The sequence below is a fragment of the Rhipicephalus microplus genome, chromosome X (assembly GCF_043290135.1).
Source record: "Rhipicephalus microplus isolate Deutch F79 chromosome X, USDA_Rmic, whole genome shotgun sequence".
Taxonomy (NCBI): Eukaryota; Metazoa; Arthropoda; class Arachnida; order Ixodida; family Ixodidae; genus Rhipicephalus; species Rhipicephalus microplus.
Window position 1 is genome coordinate 173733522 of NC_134710.1, and position 20504 is coordinate 173754025.

The 20504-nt window shown below is 44.7% G+C and overlaps 3 protein-coding genes across 3 annotated transcripts in view; 2 read left to right on the forward strand and 1 right to left on the reverse strand.

The window, feature by feature from the left end:
• LOC142775872 (uncharacterized) overlaps positions 1–12285 on the forward strand; it is a 37135-nt gene extending 24850 nt beyond the window's left edge. Inside the window, exon 6 of the mRNA XM_075878230.1 lies at positions 12057–12285. Within this exon, the coding sequence (XP_075734345.1) occupies positions 12057–12135 (79 nt within the window). The 3' untranslated portion in view covers positions 12136–12285. The remainder of the gene's footprint in view (positions 1–12056) is intronic.
• LOC119177156 (uncharacterized) overlaps positions 1–20504 on the reverse strand; it is an 83459-nt gene that overhangs the window by 58972 nt on the left and 3983 nt on the right. The window contains exon 4 of the mRNA XM_037428556.2: positions 7717–7889. Within this exon, the coding sequence (XP_037284453.2) occupies positions 7717–7889 (173 nt within the window). The remainder of the gene's footprint in view (positions 1–7716; positions 7890–20504) is intronic.
• LOC119177155 (solute carrier family 66 member 2) overlaps positions 15595–20504 on the forward strand; it is a 59246-nt gene continuing 54336 nt past the window's right edge. The window contains exon 1 of the mRNA XM_075878232.1: positions 15595–16139. The gene's annotated coding sequence lies outside the window, so the exon portion shown is untranslated. The remainder of the gene's footprint in view (positions 16140–20504) is intronic.

The window sequence follows — 20504 nt, forward strand, 5'->3', positions numbered from 1 at the left end:
AGAAAAGCTTGACGTACTTGACTTCTTTTCCATCTAATGGCAAAATAGAGGTAGACACTTGTCGTCAGGTGCCTAGCTAAAAATTTTTTTTGAGGGGGGGGGGGGGGGGAAGGGGAGGCACAGCTTTGATTTCGGGAGCACCACTCCCTTAAAATGGCCATTTTTCGCTCTGTATGCCATGGCGAAAAAAAATTGATGGAGAAGGGTGGCACGTGCTTGGTGTGCTGTTCCCTGGCTACACTCCCTCTTGTCCTCAATGACTGGCACCAAATGTAAATACGGATGTCTCACTGTGCACACTTTTGAGATGTCGCTCCTTCATCATCATTCGAGTCTGAATTGTAAGTAAATCCTTGTCTGACAAACTGACATCCAATGAATCAGATTCTGATTTGCCACTTGGGGAATAGTCTACATTGGAAGAATCACCGCTTGACTCACTAGCAACAGAGAAACTGGTGCACACTTCCATAGCATAAGTGAATTGCGTGAGTGTGCACACAAAAGAAAACTGTATGCTTGTGTGCCTGTCCGCCTAGAAAGCAAAACGAGTGCAAATGCTATAATAATCTTTCGTCTTATTACCAACGAGACAGAGTTAGTTTTTTTCGAACCTCCGAAACAGGCAATGCAACCACGGCGGCATTGTTTGTGTAATTGAGGGCCACACAAAAACAAATGTAATTGCACTTTGGGCAGCAATAAATGAGACAGTAACCCTTTGAAAGATAGGAAACTAGACAGTTGTCAGCTTCGTGGGCACGAGAAGTGATAACCATGGGAAGGGCGAAACCGAAACCAACCACATTATGCAGGCGCTCGGATGCCACTTTGGATAAAAAAAAACAACTGAGAGACATTGACACATGAAAAAAAATTCACGTATTGCCTAAGTGTGGCAGCACATGCCAAGCAAGAGAAATGATAAAAAAAGACTTGCATTAAACATAAAAGCAATGATGCACATGTACAGTATAAACCCTCAAAGGGTTGTTAAAAAGAAATTCATGCCACGTAAATATGGACAGAACTTGGGACACAGCCCAGACAAGAGCAAGGCATTTATGCTCTGTAACTGAGAGCTGTGCTCTGCAGGTGTGAGGGCAGCTAGGATAGGTGATAAAGCAGTCGTGTCCCTGTTAGCATTGGGGCTCTCATGCATCTGATCCCCTTCTTCAAACTTTTGTGGGAGCATATTAGTCAATTTGACCAATGCAGGCAGTGCTGTCAAAATTGTGATGCGGTCTAAAAAAACGTGGCTGATCTCTCTGTCATAGAAATCCGTATACCACGAAGGTAAAAGGCGTCTTCACAGAGGTATTTGAGCGCTTATTGTGCATTGTTTTGTCACAAGGGCGAAGAAATGAATGCTATAGCAACAAATTGTAATGTTGTACACAGAATGGCAAGCAGCTTGAAAATTACGGCATCGCTCCTCAACCCGATTAGACACATGAAACTAACATACACAAGACGAGCGCAAACTAACAATGGTCACAGCTCAACACTTGAAGCGTGTTGCTCAAACACTAAGAAGGCCGCATGAAATGAACGCACAAGTATACACAAGACGAGCACAAACTAACAACAGTCAGAACTGCCATTTTTTTTATGTGTAAGCAGTGTGCTCCTCTCAAATGCGGCTGCTGCAGTGAGTGAAGTGACGTGTGTGCATTCAATAACTTGCAAGAAAACTTTGAAGTAAGAGCACAAGACGTACAAACCACCTCCATCACAAGATAAGCGCATGCACACAGGTGATTATGTCCTGTAAGGGCATGCACGTTTCACAGCTCATGGGGTGACAACCTCCTAAGTGCACCCTCCGTGCCCTTCGCTCCATCTTGCTAGTGATAACAGGAATATGCTGAAGCCATTGAACTCCGAATACCGCCTATGGCAAATTGTGCATTTAAATCGCTCGCCATTAGTAAGCTGAAGAACATACGCTGCGTGGCTGAGTAGGTTCACACAGCGTGCTCTGGTCTGGCTGCACACCTGATGCATCGATGGCGCTTCGATTGACGCTTCCTGACCGTTTACTATACGAAGCAATATAAAATATATAGAACACACAGGAGCGAACACAGGCACTTTTATACAAAAAACAGATATTTAAGCTCTATAATTCAATACTCTGAAATCTACCCAATACTACTATTTGAAAGTGCATCAGCACTATATAAAATTTACTAGCTTCAAAAAGAAAAGGGTTCGGCTAGTGTAAACGACCTCACCGAATTGTAGTCGGGTGTTTTTTTTTTTGTACGCTTGTTATAGCGAGAGAGCTACTAGTGCCTATGCGAAAGGGCTGAATTTCACCATTAAGTGGCATTTATTGCATGAAACGCCGCAACGACAACTCGGAACAAAACACACTGTATGTCGACGCACGAAGTGACACTACGATGAGGAGGCCAGCCTTGTGCAAGGCGTCATGACTAGCTGACAAACACTTATGATGGATCTTAAATGTAGGTGAAGATACAAGAACGCCGTTTAGGTAACAAAGGCATGCCGACCATTTGAGCCCTTGTATTTATTATAGCTATTTACAAAGGTAATTGCTAACAAAGTAAAAAAAATATTAGAATTCAATCAACCAAAGGAACAAGCAGGATTTCGAACAGGCTACTCAACAATTGACCACATTGATACTATCAATCAGGTAATAGAGAAATGCTCAGAGTATAACCAACCACTATACATAGCATTCATAGATTACGAGAAGGCGTTTGGTTCAGTAGAAATATCAGACGTCATGCAGACACTGTGGAATCAGGGCGTAGATGAAGTATATAAACATTCTGGAAGAAATCTACTGGGGATCAACAGCTACCATAGTGCTTCTTAAAGAAAGCAACAGAATACCAATCAAGAAGGGTGTAAGGCAGGGGTACACAATCTCCCCAATGCTATTTACCGCGTGCTTACAGGAGGTTTTCAGAAGCCTAGAATGGGAACAGTTAGGGATAAGAGTTAATGGAGAATACCTTAGTAACCTGCGCTTCGCCGATGACATTGCATTGCTGAGTAACTCAGGGGACGAATTGCAACTCATGATTACGGAGTTAGACAAGGAGAGCAGAAAGGTGGGTCTTAAAATTAATTTGCAGAAAACGAAAATAATGTACAACAACCTCGGAAAGGAGCAGCGCTTTGAGATAGGTAATAGTGCACTTGAAGTTGTAAAAGACTATGTCTACTTAGGGCAGGTAATAACCGCAAAGCCGAACCACGAGATTGAAGTAACTAGAAGAATAAGAATGGGGTGGAGCACATTCGGCAAGCACTCTCAAATTATGACAGGTAGATTGCCCCTATCCCTCAAGAGGAAGGTATAGAACAGCTGTATCTTTCCAGTACTTAGCTACGGAGCAGAAACCTGGAGACTTACAAAGAGGGTTCAGCTTAAATTGAGGACGACGCAGCGAGCAATGGAAAGAAAAATGGTAGGTGTAACCTTAAGAGACAAGAGAGCAGAGTGGATTAGGAGACAAACGGGAGTTAAGGATATCATAGTTGAAATAAAGAAGAGGAAATGGACATGGGCCAGGCATGTAGCACGTAGACAGGACAACCGCTGGTCATTAAGGGTAACTAACTGGATTCCCAGAGAAGGGAAACGGGTTAGGGGGAGACAGAAGGTTAGGTGGGCAGATCAGATTAAGAAGTTTACGGGTATAAATTGGCAGAAGCAAGCACAGGACCGGGTTAACTGGCGGAACATGGGAGAGGCCTTTGTCCTGCAGTGGACAAGTCAGGCTGATGATGATGATGATGATGATTTATTATAGAATCCATCATACTCGTGAACATGGCCGGAGTTTTGCATAGACCAAATGACATAACCTTGAATTGGTACAGGTCATCAGGAGTGATGAACACAGTCTTTTCTTGGTCTTTTTCATCCCCAGCAATCTGCCAATAATCAGAGTGAAGGTATACTGATGAAAAGTATCATGCACTGTGGAGACAATCAACAGCTTTATCAATTCAAGGTAAAGCGTAAACGTCTTCATTTGTAACTAGGTTTACATGATGGTAATAAATGCAGAAATGCCACACGTCATTTTTCTATTTAACAAGCACAATGGGTGATGCTCAAGAGTTCGATGAGTTCTCAATAACACCTTTTGCTAGCATCTTGTGCACTTAATTTTGAATAACCTTATGCTCTGGAGCCAATTATAATATGGTATGCAGTGAATCAGAACTGCACCCCTAATGTTTATGCAGTACTTTCTAAGTGAAGTACGGTCTAGTGGTAGAGTATTGAATATGTCACGGTAGGAGGTCAAAAGGCAACAAAGTGTGGCTGATTGCTAAGGTTTGAGGTACAGGGTGATCATGGGGCATAATGTGGTGTCAAAGCATGCAGCATGTTTCAGCTGACATGAAAAATTTGAGCATTAGACTGCCACAAACGTGATGACATGATCACCTGTTAAGGACTGCAGTACGGCAATTGAGATGCCCTGAGGTAGCACTTGCTTTCAGAAACTGAAATTGATAATTGGGAGATATATCAGGCTAGAGACTATGGCTACAATGGAATGTCACACAGTGATGTTGTGCACCCAGAGGTCATCAGGAATAGGCATGATATCATAGTCACTATCAAGCATGAGTGAAGGTGTTACCAATTTTACTAATTGTTGTATCTTGCTTATAGTTACTTCAAGTTTGCTTTCAGTGTATAGGTTGGCAACACTGTGTCCCTGTGCTTAGATATATTTGTGGAACATCTATTAAAGAGGACACCATGCAACACGCAACCGGCGTGTGCAAGTAATATCACTTCATTATAATGACGATGAGTTCCCAGGAGATACCTATCCACGCTTACCCAATAGGCTTGGCCAGCATCGCTCCACGAATGCTGTTCCTCATAATGCAAGATTGTCTCGTGCAGTCATGGCTCTGATGTCACAACACGTTTAAGGCCGCCCTGCTGGCATTTGGCACTTCAAAGTTCTCCTCAGAGTGATGCAAGGCTTTTCTGCATTTTTTGGGACCCTGAGGTCAAGGTATTTTCAACACCCTGTGTTTTACAGACAGCAGAAAAGGCAGAGAAAGAAACCACAGCTATGCCCAGTGTGCATGATCCCGAAAAGTGTCACTTTTTTGCACTGCCGTCTCCGAATTCACAGTGTGTGCTCACACTTTCCATCATTGTGATAAGGCAGCTATGCATGGGAGCCGTTCCCATTTTAAGAGTGTCGTTTATCAAATTTGCTGCAACCCATGAATTCTTTCCATTGCTTCAGATGCAGTTTTAGCCAGCATCACGCTTCATAACAATGCTACCCAGCTAAAGAAAAAAAATGCTTCTTTTGTGTCCATATTCAAAATGTTAGCAGCCAGGAATAGTCCCAAACAACTAACTGCCCACGAAGTTTCAGTTGATAGGCTGTTGTCGGAAAAAACTGTACAGGTTTCTGTGGTTCAACAGCCTCTCGAATTTGGAATTCACATTAACGTTCAAGTCAGGAAAATCACTTTGAAAAAAAGAGTTAGTCGATTCTGGCTCTTCTGTTTCCATTCTTTCAGGGAAGGTGTTTGGCCAGGATTTCCCTTCTTCCTGTTTCTCGTGTAATGCTTTTAGGTTACAATCAAACCTTGATATAATGAACACAGATATAGAAAATTAATTATTAGGATAAAGTGAACAAATATAGTCTCGCAATATATGCAGTGTTAGAAAAAACATTTCTAACACATTTTGGATATAACGAACTTATTTCTTGTAAGATGCAACTTTGTTATAATGAGGTTTGAGTGTATTCCAAAAGACGACTTTTGGTTTACGCCTGCTTTTCTAATTCTTCTAAAATCTCTAATTCTTCTCAATTATGCTGGTGAACTTTTAAACATTGATGATGTCATTGTTTTTGGTAAATCAGCTGAAGAACACCTGAAGAACCTAGAGACAGTGTTACAGCATATTAAAGACGCAGCAGGTCTGAAGCTGAACATTAAAAGTGTGTTTGGAATTCAAGAGCTTGAGTTCTTGGGCCACAAGGTGACACCTTGCAGTGTTTCACCACTGCCACTGCCAGGGAAAGGTAGACATGATTGTGTACACTGTTACAACCGGCGCCTGGGTCAACGAGGGAGCAGCGTTCTTTCTTCGTGAACTAAGCGCCTGGGTCAATGAGGGAGCAGCGTTCTTTCTTCGTGAACTAAGTCACCGAAGGGCTGACGGCCTAATTTCTGCCGTGTACTGTCCTCACTAGTCGAAAAGTGAGGCACCATGCCGTCAGATGCCATGAACAGTTCTTCGAGACAATTACAAAGGTTTCCGCAGATGCAGCATCTTCCTTGAAAGAGACAGCGGCATCAGCCCCGATGACAACTCGCCCTGCTAATTGAGCAAGCAGTTCGGTGGACCCTTTTTAGCTTAGTGGTGGCGGCCCTTTTTGATGCACCTTGTCGTCTGAGCGTGGGACCCCTCCCCCAGCGGCACTCACACGATATGAAGGAGCCCTGTTGGTGCCCAATTGCAGTGCAGTAACCATGCCGCAATAGGTGACATTTGCCTGGGCGAGTGTAGGCATCCCCCTCGCAAGTTGTATATGACATGTGATTGGACAATGCAATCTGCACCGTTTCCTCATTCTAGGGATGTGGGGAAAACATACTACTCTTCATAACGAGCCACCCAGCTCATTCAAAAGAGCTCGCCATGTACAGAATGTAAATAAACGCTCTGTTAAGTTCACCTTCCTCCTGCCTCAGCATCTTCCTCCGGAGTCGCCGGTGCCCCAAAGACCAATTTCATATGTTTATTTTTCACAGCCAAATAGACAGATCAAGCGGTTCAACCGCACATTTAAGATGTCCCTAGGACAGCGTTCACTCTTAACCACTGTATGGGATTATCTCGCCACTTACCGGTGTACATCACATGCCACAATAGGAGTGACCCCTACAGTATTGCTTCATGAAAGGCTGCCAAAAACAAAACTTGACATCTCATCTTATTGCCAAGGTCCTTTGTTTAATGGCCTCAAACACCCTCTTCTCCCCCATTTCCAATATTGCCTGTGTATATACACACACGCACACATGAAAATGCATGCACAAATGTACATAAAGTATGATTAAACTCCTCCGCTCAAAAATATTCTTGGCTATGCAACTGGCTGCCAGCTTCTCTGGCCTGCCTTCAAACCATCTGAAGCAATGGGCCTGTAACTGATGCAGCAGCCTTCAGGACCCACTAGTATCTTGCCCACAACATTCAGCATCTAGCAAAAAAGCCAGCGGCTAGTGTGATTATTTCATTCTGAAGATTGGGTTTCTGTAAAGAATGTCGGCTCATGATAAAACTTGGTTAATGTTTCTACTAAATTTTAACTTTAATCTTGTCATGTAACACAGATATGTATCACAGGAACTGATTCTTTGCATTTTCTGGTGGCAAGCATGTCATCAACATAAGTTCCCACAAAAAAGATGTAAAATATGTTTAGACCGTTCCAATAAACATTATAAATGTGAGCCGAAAAGGTGGCAGCGCCATCTCTTTGGCACAAAAGAAAGAGGCATAGGTGTGTGACCCCACATATGGGTCACGGCGCATGCAACTGGGGGATATACCGAATGGCCGACAGGTGGGTCACTCTGCATGTAAAACAAGACCTCAAGAAAGCATGCCTCAGTGACAGTGCTAAGATAACACAATCTGTTATCAAAAATGTTATAACATACTTTCAGTTTGGCCAGTAAGAGGTGTGCTCACAACAGCTGCTGCAGCATTAGCATGACAGGCAGCAGCACTGGAAATGCAAGTACTGTCCACTGTGGTCTGTACTGTCCAAGGAACATCTGTGGACAATGTAGCAGGCTGTGGAACAGCAGCAGGGCAGGTTTCCTTGGCAGACCTGAATGCAGAAAGCACAGGGCTAGGGCTGTCAGAGTGTCTTAATCCCCCTTCAAGCATTAATTTTTAAATGTAACCCTTAGACTACTCGTAACTGAAGCATTACCATTGAAGCCCTTCATTAGAGACACCAATGCAACAGACAGTTGTGTATAAGAAACACCAGTGTGCCTGAATAAAGATGGAGGGGGGGGGGGGGGTTCATACGGAAATGCAAATGTAGCACCCTGCTCATAAGATTGATTGATATGTGGGGTTTAACGTCCCAAAACTACTATATGATTATGAGAGACGCCGTAGTGGAGGGCTCCGGAAATTTAGACCACCTTGGGTTCTTTAACGTGCACCCAAATCTGAGCACACGGGCCTACAACATGCCCTGCTCATAAGAGACACCTTATATAAAAGATAAGAACTACTCCACTGTGAATGACTTTCGAAGGGTATATGCTGTATTCAATACACAGTACATGAACTTAGAAAATAAATTTAATTATCAAGGCCAAAGTTTTCATCAAATCCGAAAACTGGATGTCACCATCCCGCATTGGCAGCATTAATACAAGTTATGTGAGAATTATCATTATGTGATGATGCCACCATAATGTCACAGTAGACCTGTGCGCTGGCATTGAAATTGCCGGCAACGGCACGCCAATGTTTTCACCTTCGGCGGCGGCGCGAGACCGACGCGGGGCTCATCGGATCCGCGGTGGCGCGGTGCGGAATAGGGCGGGGGGGTATATTTTAGAGTGAGGAGAAAAGAGCAAGCAAAGAGTTGTTCTAATTGAGAAAAATGAAAAGAAATTTACCAATGCCATGAAAATATGGACTGTCTCGTTGAGCAAAGCTCTGTATTGCTAGATTCTGCTTCGATACTATGCAGCGCGCCGGTGGTGTTTCGTGGCTCTGGAGTATGACGGTGGAAGCCGCCTTCATTTTCCTGTGCTGCCCCTTGCCCTTTTTTTGCAGGAATTTGATAAAGGCCACGAAAACCGCCATCTCCAAGATGGAAGTATCCGACATAAAGAAGCACCTCGCGAGCTTCCCGCTAGGGAAGGCAGCATGCGCTGCCGCATCGGGAAAAGGTGGATTGGACCTAGCAATGTCTGTGCCTGAGTTTCTTATAAAGTGGATATTGTCCTAGCGATGTTATGAGCAGTTGTGAATACCTTTTGCCTTGACTACCACGCACATACTCAGTACTGAAAAATAAGGTGCAAAAAAAGAGCGTCGAAATGCAGCAACATGTGACCGGGCGCTAAAGTGACGGGAAGTCGCTATAACCGAGTGAATTCTGTCCAAAGGACCAGTAACAACGGATATAGCTGCCCGGTGACGAGAACAATAGCGCAAGATTTCGTGTGAAGTGCTGCACTCAAATGAGAGGAAGATTCGCATGTCCCCTCTCGTGTATTTATCTGACTTTCAGCAAGAACGTGGCTCATGTTCAAGCACATCTAATTGCTTAATCCCACAGTTACCCCACAGCAAGTTACCATGGCGCGCGCGCGCGCGCGCGCACACACACACACACACACACACACAAACACACACACACACACACACACACACACATTACCAAGGAATAATGTACAATCTGCCTACATTGCTCAATTGAACTCAGGATCGAAGGCATCAGTTTTTTTGGGGGGGGGGGGGGTGGAGGTGGGGGCATAGAATGCGTTTGCTCAAAGAATTTGACACAATGACACTTGGTTCGTTTTCTTTAGTTATGCACTTACTTATTTCCATGAATGAGTAGATGCCGATGGAATAAAGCATACAAACCTGCATACATATTTATCTGCCCAATAAAGTGATGAAAGACTCGTATAGAAGCAGTAGAAAAAACAATGTCGTTTAAAGGATACCATGATATGCGAAAGATAGTGTTTAATGCAACAAAAAAATATAGAACTCTCAACACCTCCACACCACCTATGGTTCGAGAACAACCAATACGATTAATGCAACCCAAGATCATTTATTTGCTAATTACACTCTTCCATGACTGTGATAATGTGAGGCACAACATGAAGCACGTCAAAAAAACACTGGAGTAGACCAAGCGAAATATGTGTCTAATCTCATTAAGAAGCACGAACATGTAACCAATATTTGCAAAAGGCTTCAGTACAGCGTCAGGTTAAACCCACTGCTGAATACCGGGACCACACGTTTTAGCTTTCGCTGGTTAACCATTTGTACAGAGTGCTTGATGAATAAACTTTCTTTCCGTATCCGGCATGTTTGTGGTCCGGGCTGACCGCACAAGGAGGTACTGGGAGACCTTGTCTCCGTACAGCCTCCCTAGCCTGCTGGATAGCCTATTTTTGGTCTTGAACTTCCGAGCTGAGCAGCACAAGCCGCCACTACTCCCGGAGCGTCTCAGGAGAACTTGTTGATAAGTTGGGGCATTCCCATAATTATGTTTGTAAGATGCCTTTTCTGTAACACATAGCTTACGTTAATTGTCCGGGTATAAGTGCGGGTAGCTCCTGTGGAGGTGCACAGGGTTTAAGTGAAGTAGCATTTCGTCTGTAGCTGTCAGTATTTCGATGCTTCTTGCCTGTTCAGACTTAGGTGAGGTGCGGGAAAGACGCCCCTTGCTTTTCCGTAGTGTTGCATGTATTCTGTGTAGCTCGTAAATCGGTCTTTGTGTGGTACGTCGGTGATTTTTTTTTTGCTCCTTTCGCTTGCAGAAGCTTATACAGATTCGTACAATAACCTTGAGAAAAATTGGGCGGTGCGGTCGTTCAACTATGATGGGAAGTACACAGTTAGGATCGAATTGCGTTAGCTAGCGAACTGCCTATGGGTGTTCTCAGTTTCAATTTGGTTCTGCGCGCAGCAGCTTCACCCGGCCTACAGTGTTCACAGGCATGCGTATATGTGTTTGTCGGCGAGTGGCGCAAGGAACAGTATTTTCTTGAAAGTGGCAGGAGCATGCTAGCTTTCCTGGTTAAGGCAATGTTGCATATTTATGTTTGGTATTTGATAGTTTTGGCAAAGTGTCGTTTACGTAACGATCCCCATTAATATATAATCCCAAATTTATCAAGGGAACTGCATAGATTTCATTTTATTGTCTGTACAATTCTCTCTTCCCTAGACGCACTCAATGTGGCTGAAAAACGACGATGAAGCAACGTAAACGCTCCTCAATGAACCTCCCAACGTTAAGATCTCTTCTACTTTGCACTGAATGGTCTTTACAGCAGAGTAAGAGATCTGTTGTATACAAACCACTGCTTTCAAGACCTTTCTGCGCATGATTGATTGATTTTGTGCGGTTTAACGTCCCAAAACCACCATATGATAATGAGAGTTAGTTATGTTGGGTTTCGTGGCGCAAGAGCAACTAAGGCTATGCTGCGCCAGACTCATGGTGAGAATACTTACAGCGAGCAGGGCTATGACAATGACTCTGAAATGTCTTAACGGCGATGACATATGGGATATGATGAGCGGTGAAGCGTGGCTGTATAAAGGCCTAAAAGGATTGGCTCCATAAACGCGTGAAGTATATATCTCTTCTAAGATTATGTGAGTGATGCTCGGGGTGGTCAATGTGTATGGTTGGTGCATGAGGTTATGTTAAACCGTAACGGCTTTTACATAGCACTAATACCATACCCGTGTCCTTATACCTAAGGGCAGGGAGGCAAGTGCCTCGTTGTAAATTCCAGCTGCAGCAGATGCTTCTCCGAAGAGGCTGTGCTACGAGTCACATCAGTCAAGTTTTGCCATGTCTAGCGGTAGCATAGTTTAGTATAGTTAGACCTTGTTCAGAAGTTGTGCTTCATTTAAAAAGCTGATCACATCAGCTATGGGTATTAGGGCGTCATCGCCCAAGAGTAGCATTGGATAAAAGGGAATATTTAACCTGTAAAACATACAGAAATGTTTTTCTCTTAATGTTTCCATATGTGGGCAAGCTATTAAAATGTGCATTACAGTTAGTTGCTCCTGACACTTATCGCATGCTGGGGCTTCTTCGCCTGCCAATAGATAATTATGTGTGATGTGCGTATGACCTATTCGTAGTCGACATATAACTACTTCGATAAAACGTGCTTGATGAAGACAGGTCTTCCATTTACCAAGAACAGGTTTAATTAGGTGAAGTTTGTTGTTTTGTTGTGATTTCCATTCCTGCTGCCAGTGACAGGTGGTGGCCCGGCGAACAGCTTGAATCCCATCTCTGGCAGGTATGTTGGTTTCTCTTTTGCTGTTGCAGCTAGTTGCTGCCCTTTCATTGCCTGGGATCCCGACATGACTCGGGACCCAACAGAGGCGTATGGTGTGGTCATCAGGTGTGTGGGATAGCATGTTTAAAATATCGCCTATGAATGGCTCATACTGAGATTTATAATTGAGACTTTTCAGTGCGCTTAACGAGTCTGTAAATATTACAGCTTTTTTATGTTTTGAGCTTATAATGTATCGTACTGCCATCCATAACGCATAGCACTCAGCGGTGTAGATGGATACAAACTGCGGTAGTCTAGTTATTTGCTCGTGTGTTGCTCCTACCACACTGCTTCCGACATAAGCAGATGTCTTCGAACCATCAGTATAAAATTCTTTGTAAGTGTTGTACGTTTGTTGTAATGTAAGGAATTCTTGTAGTATATGTTCACGTGGGGTGTTTTTTTTTTTTATATGCGTGAGTGAAAAATCCAAGAATTTGGAGAAATCGCTCCATGGGGCCAAACTGGGTGGCCTTCTGGCGATGGAGAGTGCTTCGTTAGGAATATTCAGGGCGTGAAATTTTTCTTCAAATCTTAGTATTAGCGGCTTAATTACGTTTGGTTTGTTGGCGTAGTGTTGTCGTAGGTCACAGCGTGTGACAATACTGTGGCATATATGATCTGGTGAAGAATGAACTCTAAGGACATACGTGAGCATTAGTTTCGTTCTCCTATATTCCAAGGATGGTTCGTTACTTTCGGCGTATAAGCTCGAAATAGGTGAGGTTCGATAGGCACCTGTTGCGAGGCGTAACCCTTTGTTATGGACAGGGTCTAGGAACTGAAGGTACGAGTCTCTTGCTGAACCGTAGATTATACTACCGTAGTCTAATTTGCTGCGTACTAAAGAGCGGTAGATGAGCAGGAGGCACTTACGGTCGGAACCCCAGTGCTTTTTGGACAAGACTTTGAAGACAATGAGGGCGCTGTTGGATTTCACCTTGAGATTATTACTGTGTGGAAGAAAATTGAGCTTCTTATCAAATACGACCCCCAGAAACTTCTGTTCTTGTTTTATTGGCAATACTGTTTTGTTTATTTTGAGTACGGGGTCTGGTTGTAAGCCTCGTTTCTGGGAGAAGGCTACAGCAACCGTCTTTTCCTCAGAAAACCGGAAGCCATTTTTGTTAGCTCATTGTGTTAGCTTGTTTAGTGCTATTTGAATCTGTCGCTCCCACGTCGCCATGTCAGATGACCGGCACGCTATTTGGAGATCATCCACATATAGTGAGTGCATAAAAGTAGATGGTATGACCTGGTTCACAGAGTTCATTTTGACGACAAAGAGAGTTGTGCTTAAGACACAGCCCTGAGGCACACCGTTCTCTTGAGTAAAAGTTTCTGAAAGTGTGGTACCCAAACGAACCTGAAAAGTTCGGTTCGATAGGAAGTCGGACAAGCAGTTGAGCATCCTTCCGCGAATTCCAAGATCTGCCAGGTCTCGTAAGATACCGTACTTCCACGTTGTGTCGTATGCCTTTTCAAGATCGAAAAATACTGCTAAGCAGTGCTGCTTGTACAGGAAAGCTTCTTGTACTGTATGTTCAAGGGGAACGAGGTGATCGGTGGTGGAACATCCTTTCTTGTAACCACATTGGTGGACATCTATCAAGTTATCGGTTTCTAGGATGTATGTTAGCCTAATATTAATAACGCTTTCGAAGGATTTCGCCATACAATTTGTAAGTGCTATGGCCCTGTAGCTTGTTGGTGATGTAGGGTTTTTTCGGCTTTGAGAAATGGAATTATAATGACTTTTTTCCACTCTGTTGGCATTCTGCCAGTGATCCAAATAGCGTTAAAGAAGTGCAGCAATGCCTTTACTGCTTCCTGGGACAAATGGGCGAGCATTTGGTAATGTATTTTGTCTGGGCCAGGTGCTGTTTTTTAACCTTGAGAAAGCACTCTGTTAATTTCCTGCAGGGTTAAGGGGGAGTTGTATGATCTGTCATGATAACCTGTAATAGGAAGCTTTTGTTTTTCTGTAGATTGTTTATGTTTTAGGAAAGCTGCCGAATAGTTTGCTGAGCTCGAAATAGCGCAAAAGTGCTGCGCTAGTAGGTCTGCCTGTTCGCCTAAAGTTGCCTGGATGCCAGGGGTTGAGAGAATGGGGATGGTATATGAACTGTAGTTGCCGTTCAACTTGTGCACCTGATCTCACATTCTTTTAGATGTGATGGAGCTGTTAATAGATGAAATGTACTTTTTCCACGAGAGTTTTTCAGCCTGCCTGCGAATAAATCTTGCCTTTGCTCTCGCCTTTTTAAATGCTAGGAGGTTCTCTCCTGTAGGATGTTTACGAAAAATGCCCCACTCCTTGTGTTGCATTTTTTTAGCTTGTGTGCACTCTTTTGTCCACCAGGGTTTAAGTTTTTTCTTTATAATGCCGGAGGATTGTGGTATAGTTTGCTCGGCTGCCGCAAGATGCAGGCGGTGACTGTCTCGTTCATTTCCTCTATGCTTAGGCCATCAAGCATCTCTTTTTCTAAGGCAGCTTTTTCAGTGAACAGTGGCCAGTCTGCCAGATGTAGTTTCCAACGTGGTGGTCGGGATTGAGTGGTGGGGAGGGTTTGTGTTAATTTTATGAGAGCAGGCATATGGTCACTGCCGTAGACATTGTCTATCACGCTCCACTTTAGGTCGCAAAAAAGCGAAGGTGAGCACAGCGCTAGATCTAAGCAGCGAGTGGCTCCTGTGCTTGGGGAGCAGTAGGTGACGCTACCAGTATTTAAAAGACATACGTCATTGTTCAGAATAAAATCTTCGAGGGTTTGTCCTCTGGTGTCAGTTGTACTGCTTCCCCAAAGCATTCCGTGCGCATTAAAATCCCCTGCAATAACAAACGGTTCAGGCAGTTGGTCCAAAATATGCTCTATATCTTTAATTGAAAAATGCGTGTGTGGGGGGATATAAATGGAACATATGGTGATAGTTTTGTGAGCTAGAATGGTGACGGCCACGGCCTCGATGTGACTGTTGATGGTGATCTCTCTCACTGCAATTCCACTTTTGACGACAATAGCCACGCCACGGACAACCGGCTAGCATGGACGCGATCGCGCCGTACTACGGTAAAACCTCTGAGAAAGTTGGTGTGTTTTTCTCCCAGATTGGTCTCCTGTAAGCACATAGCCATTGGAGAGAGACTACTTAGCAAATCTTTTATGTCACCGATGTTGTGAATGAGTCCTCTACAATTCCAATGGAGAAGAAAAGTCATTTTGGGCAGTGAACTTGAGCGGAAAAGTGGAGTAAGAATTGATTAGTTAGCAATAAAACCTTGGTGACATGTGTGTGATACTAAAGTCAAAACAGAATGGTACCATAACCTTTCAGGTTATGGAAAACGAAACTTATTTTACAGGGCTTTTTGGAGGCCCTGTAATTTGTCTTTTGTCTTTTTTGGAGCGGTCGAGAGAAACTCGCCGCTCCTTCGGCATTGCAGGCGCCGTTTGACTGGCGGTTGTATCCATAGCCTCATGAGAAGCGTTGGACCATCGCTCTGCTGAGCGATCCCTGGGCATTGTGGGCTTCGGCTCAAGATACGAAGCCTTCAAACCCTCTACACCGGACGTCGACGGGTTCCCGCAGTCTGCCCGTTGCCCTGGCTCGTGCCGCCAATGCATGTCGACGCCCGTGGTGGGGCCTTGTTGAGTGAGGCCGGAGCAGCCTTGGCTGCTCCCGCAGTAGGGGCAAGCGGCGGTCGCTCCAGCACGCTGTGTGTAGCCTGGGCGGCCACCTGATGCTGTCGTGGTGCTGCCCCCTGCTGCACCACTTCAGCAAATGATTTTGTTGCATAGAAAGGGGAGACCCGATGCCTTGCTTCGCGGAAACTGATGTTGTGGGTGACTTTTATGGTAATAATTTCTTTTTCTTTTTTCCATGCTGTGCAGGATCTAGAATACGCCGCGTGTTCTCCATCGCAGTTCGCACAGTGGGGTTCGGCCTTGCAGTCATCATCTGCAGAGTGGCCTGTGATACCACACCGTGCACAGGTAAGCTGCCCACGGCAACTCTGAGAAGCATTTCCGAATCTTTGGCACTTGAAGCAACGCCGCGGATTCGGAATGTAGGGTCTCACAGACAGTTTTAGGTAGCCGGTAACTAATTCTTGCGGTAGTGTGGAGCACCCAATGGTCACAATTATGTGCTTGGTTGGAGTTTCTTTGTTTTCTCTTCTCACTACGATACGCTGTACGTGAATGACATTTTCGTCCTTTCAGCCAACCAGAAGCTCATCATTTGTTAGGTCTTTTAGGTCATCGTCTGACACAACGCCTTTGACAGTGTTCATCGTTCGGTGCGCAGAGACGGTTACGGGCTTGTCCCCAAATGCTACTAATTTTTCTAGTTTCTGAAACTGTGTCTTGTCTTTAACTTCTACCAGCAAGTCTCCGCTTGCCATCTTTGTAGCCTTATAGCCAGTTCCGATAGTCTCGGTTAGGCACCTGGACACGAGGAATGGGGAGATGTTGCGAGCTTTTTTGTCCGAGTTTTCGCAATGAATAACGTGGTACTTAGGGAAATGGTCTTGTTTTTTCGAAATCGCCATTACATTTGCTTCGGTGTGCCACCTTTTGAAGGGGCGATCAATGAATAAGGGGTTTCGTGATCCCATAGAAAAGTGCAGTTCCTTCAGTAGTGGCGCCTACCACCCACCACGGAGCCCAACAAGGGGACGTGGCAGTACATGTAAACATGTCTGCACAACGCCAGTAGTACGCCACTGCCATAACCTAATATATCTACCCAAGTTTGGATATTTACACCAGGTTAACCCTTGCCGCCAGGAAAAATTGGAAGTAAAATGAAGTGAGGAGAAGACAGGAAAGATGTAAAGTGAGAACAAAAGACGAAGATGTAGGGAGAGAGAGATAGGAAAAGGCGACTGCCGATTTCCCCTGGGTGGGTCAGCCCAGAGGTGCCGTCTACGTGAAGCCGGGGCCAAAGGGGTGTGTTGCCTCTGCCGGGGGGCCTTAAAGGTCCAATCACCCAGCGTCGGTTGAACCCCCAGAATCCCCTTTTCCCCGGACACGGCTCAGCCACGCACGGCTAGGCGTGGGAGGGAGCCGAAACCCCCCCGTTAGCTCGGGTCCGTGGTGTCGCTACACACCAAACGCCTACTTGCGCATGCGCCCCTGCGGGTATATGATAATGAGAGATGCCGTAGTGGAGGGCTCCGAAAATTTTGACCACCTGGGTTCTTTAACGTGCACCCAAATCTGAGCACACAGGCCTACGACATTTCCGCCTCCATCGGAAATGCAGCCGCCGCAGCCGGGATTTGAACCCGCGACCTGCGGGTCAGCAGCCGAGTACCTTAGCCACTAGATCACCGCGGCGGGGCTTTCTGCGCATGAGCACACGTGCCTGCCGTTGGTAAATAAATATGTGTTTATTATTTACTGTTCTATACAGTAAATTTATTATGCACTTTTGTGTTCTAAACGCATGTTTATATTTTTCATTTTGAAAAATTTCTTCATTATTTGCTAGCAGCAAATGTCAAGAAGAATTCCTAGCAGTGTATAATACCTCAGTTCGATTGAATTTGTCCTGGGTTTGGGTCAATATTGAGGTCACGTAGGGTTCCTGCAATCAGCTTTATATTTGGAAGAATGAAGCAAGTCTTTATTGAGAATAAGTTCATGTCATTTCGTTTTATTCTCGATGAACAAGCGCCGCGAATGCCAAGAACGAAATCCACCCGAAGCAGATACATAGCTTCTACTTTCCATCAATCCCATTGTGGTTGGAGAGTCTGGTGTCTAGCCTGTTCGTGCATACCTTGGAATCTATAGGAACCCAGTGTTCATAAAACACATACACAAGCGAACAAATAAGACAATCCCTCACGTTGGGGCTTGTAGTCGTCATGTGTTTTTTGGAGGCTGGGTTTCTCGATTTTAAGCCACGGTGGTCGAAGCGCCGCTTAATCAGCTTCGCGTGCCCCAAGCAGATATTTCAAAAAATTATTAAAGACGATAGTCTTTCTTGGGGACCTTCGACGGAAAAATTTTGGTCTGTCTGTCTGTACATTTGTCTGTCTGCTCTTACCGATACCTCAAAGGACGCCAAACGGCCAACCCCATCCGCAGCGCCCACCAATATTGCTCAAGCTTCAGCGTTCATATTTGTGGGATTGTCAATTAAAAAGCAATTATTGCGCATATATGGGGAACCACAACAACACGTCAATGTTTTGTATGTGTGCCTTTATACTAGAGAAGGCACACACAAGTAATTCTAAGGACCGTAGTGTTTATCACGCTGCGCTGGCAGTGCAACGCGATGCTCAAAAAGGTAAGTGCTTCCAACGCTTTGCTAAGACGACACGGTAGTGGCACCTGCCCGTCACTTTGCGTTCTACGCCTTATCACCTCCGAGAGAAGCACGCATCTTTCTCGCGGGCGCGCGCGCCTTCCTTCGTTTTCGAACTGCCAGATGGCGCTCATGTCTAACGTGCTTCGATGCGCTCGTTTGCCTCTGCTACATGCTCGAGGCACTAACGCAGCGCCTCCAGAATACCGTTCGCCAATTTTTTTGCACAGAACATCAAATAAACAACTTGTTCACTCTCTCCAGACGCAAGACTATTGTCTTTTGACGACATATGCAGTGTAACGTGCAAATTCGGGGCCAATTTTTTTAGTGCAAACACACAACGAATTCACACACTCACACATACACACACCCATGCATCAAACACGCACAGCGCTGTGTATGTATGTGTGTGCGTGTGTGAATGTGTGGTGTATTTGCGCTCAAATTAATTTTTTGGAATGATCTACCAACTAGCCCAACAACAAGCTCTTCTACTCGTGTAGACACTCACTCCAGATTCCACTCTAAGTTTTGTGTTATGAAATTAGAGCTGGAACTGTGGCCTTCTCAGTTGGCATCAGCAGTGTGCTTGCTGATCACAGAGAACACTGTGATCTGAAAACACTGACTTTTGTCGTTTTGTTAAAAGCGGGGACGACCGATGTGGCCAGAGCCTTCAGTATTGTACGGTGTTGCATGACTTTACCGCGCGACGTTAGCGCATTCACCACGTCGACGTGTTAAAAAAAAAAAAAAAAGAAGCAGCGAATTGTGGCACGCCAGTGCCACGCCGCCTTTATGGCGCGGCGGCGTGCCCGCTTTGAAAATTTCAGCCACGGAGCCAAGCAGCGTGAGGAAACCAGGCGGCGGCGCACAATTCTATGTCACAGGTCACCAAAGTTTGTGACTTCATCATGTCATCACTATGATGTCATCGTGGCAGCACATAATGTAATTTAACATGATATCACCACATGACATGGTCACTTTGCACTGCCTCTATTATTGGTAGGGCCAATTCTCGAGGTGTAGCGCGAAGCCACATTAGGTGCATATCGCTTTCGGAGGGGGACAATGAATACAGCGACTGAAGAAAAAGAAGATGGCTTCTGCCTTCGAGTCATTTTAAACGAATGCATAAGGGACCCCGTGAGTTTAGATCTCTTTATATTAGTGGGCTTGCAGCACATCTGGTATGACACGGACGTGCTCAGGGGTTTTGAATATAAGGGCAACAATGTACCTGAAGGCAATCATAAGGTGGTTAATCAAGGGGTGTCTCAGCCTTGCGTTCACTTGCAAGACTCAATCTAGAGACGTGCACCTAAAATTTCACGAAGTAACTTCATATTGGTCTTTTCCCCAATATTTAACTACTATTATTCCAAATAAACTCTGTACATAGGTTGCATCCAAATGGGCTTAGCTATGTGGGATACACTACTTTAAACAAGCATTACATATGCTATGGTCCCTACTTCATTATTTGTACGAATAGTGAAAAAAATGCTGTTGGTAAACAATGTAACAAATTATGGGAGTAAAGCAATGCTGTCACAAAGCACATGAAACTGTTATGAATAGTGAGCATGCAACAAAAAAGCTCTAACATAGGGAAGTGACGGCAGTGAGCCAAAGGCCCCAACTGCATAGAGGGAACAGTAAAGGAAATTACGGCTGTGAGAAGACCCCGAAGCGATGGAAGGGCTATGACAAGGATGACATGCCTGTAGATCAACGAGAGGTGAAAACGCTTGGTTTGTGAGCTTTTGTCTGGAGTTTGGACAACCGTGTCGTGTGTGTGAGCTGCCAGTAGTTTAAATTGAACCTTTCTGCACTGAGAATCGATGTAGAAACAAACTAGGATCCCCTAGCTAACAACAACCTAGATGTAACCTTGAATCTGCATCACCTAGAAACAATCTAGAAGCAACCAGATGTATCTTCAATGTTGTACAGTTTCACTGTTTGAAGCCTTGCACAGCTTAGTGCAAACTTCACCAATTTTTCAAGTCGCATAGACCTATTTCCATTAA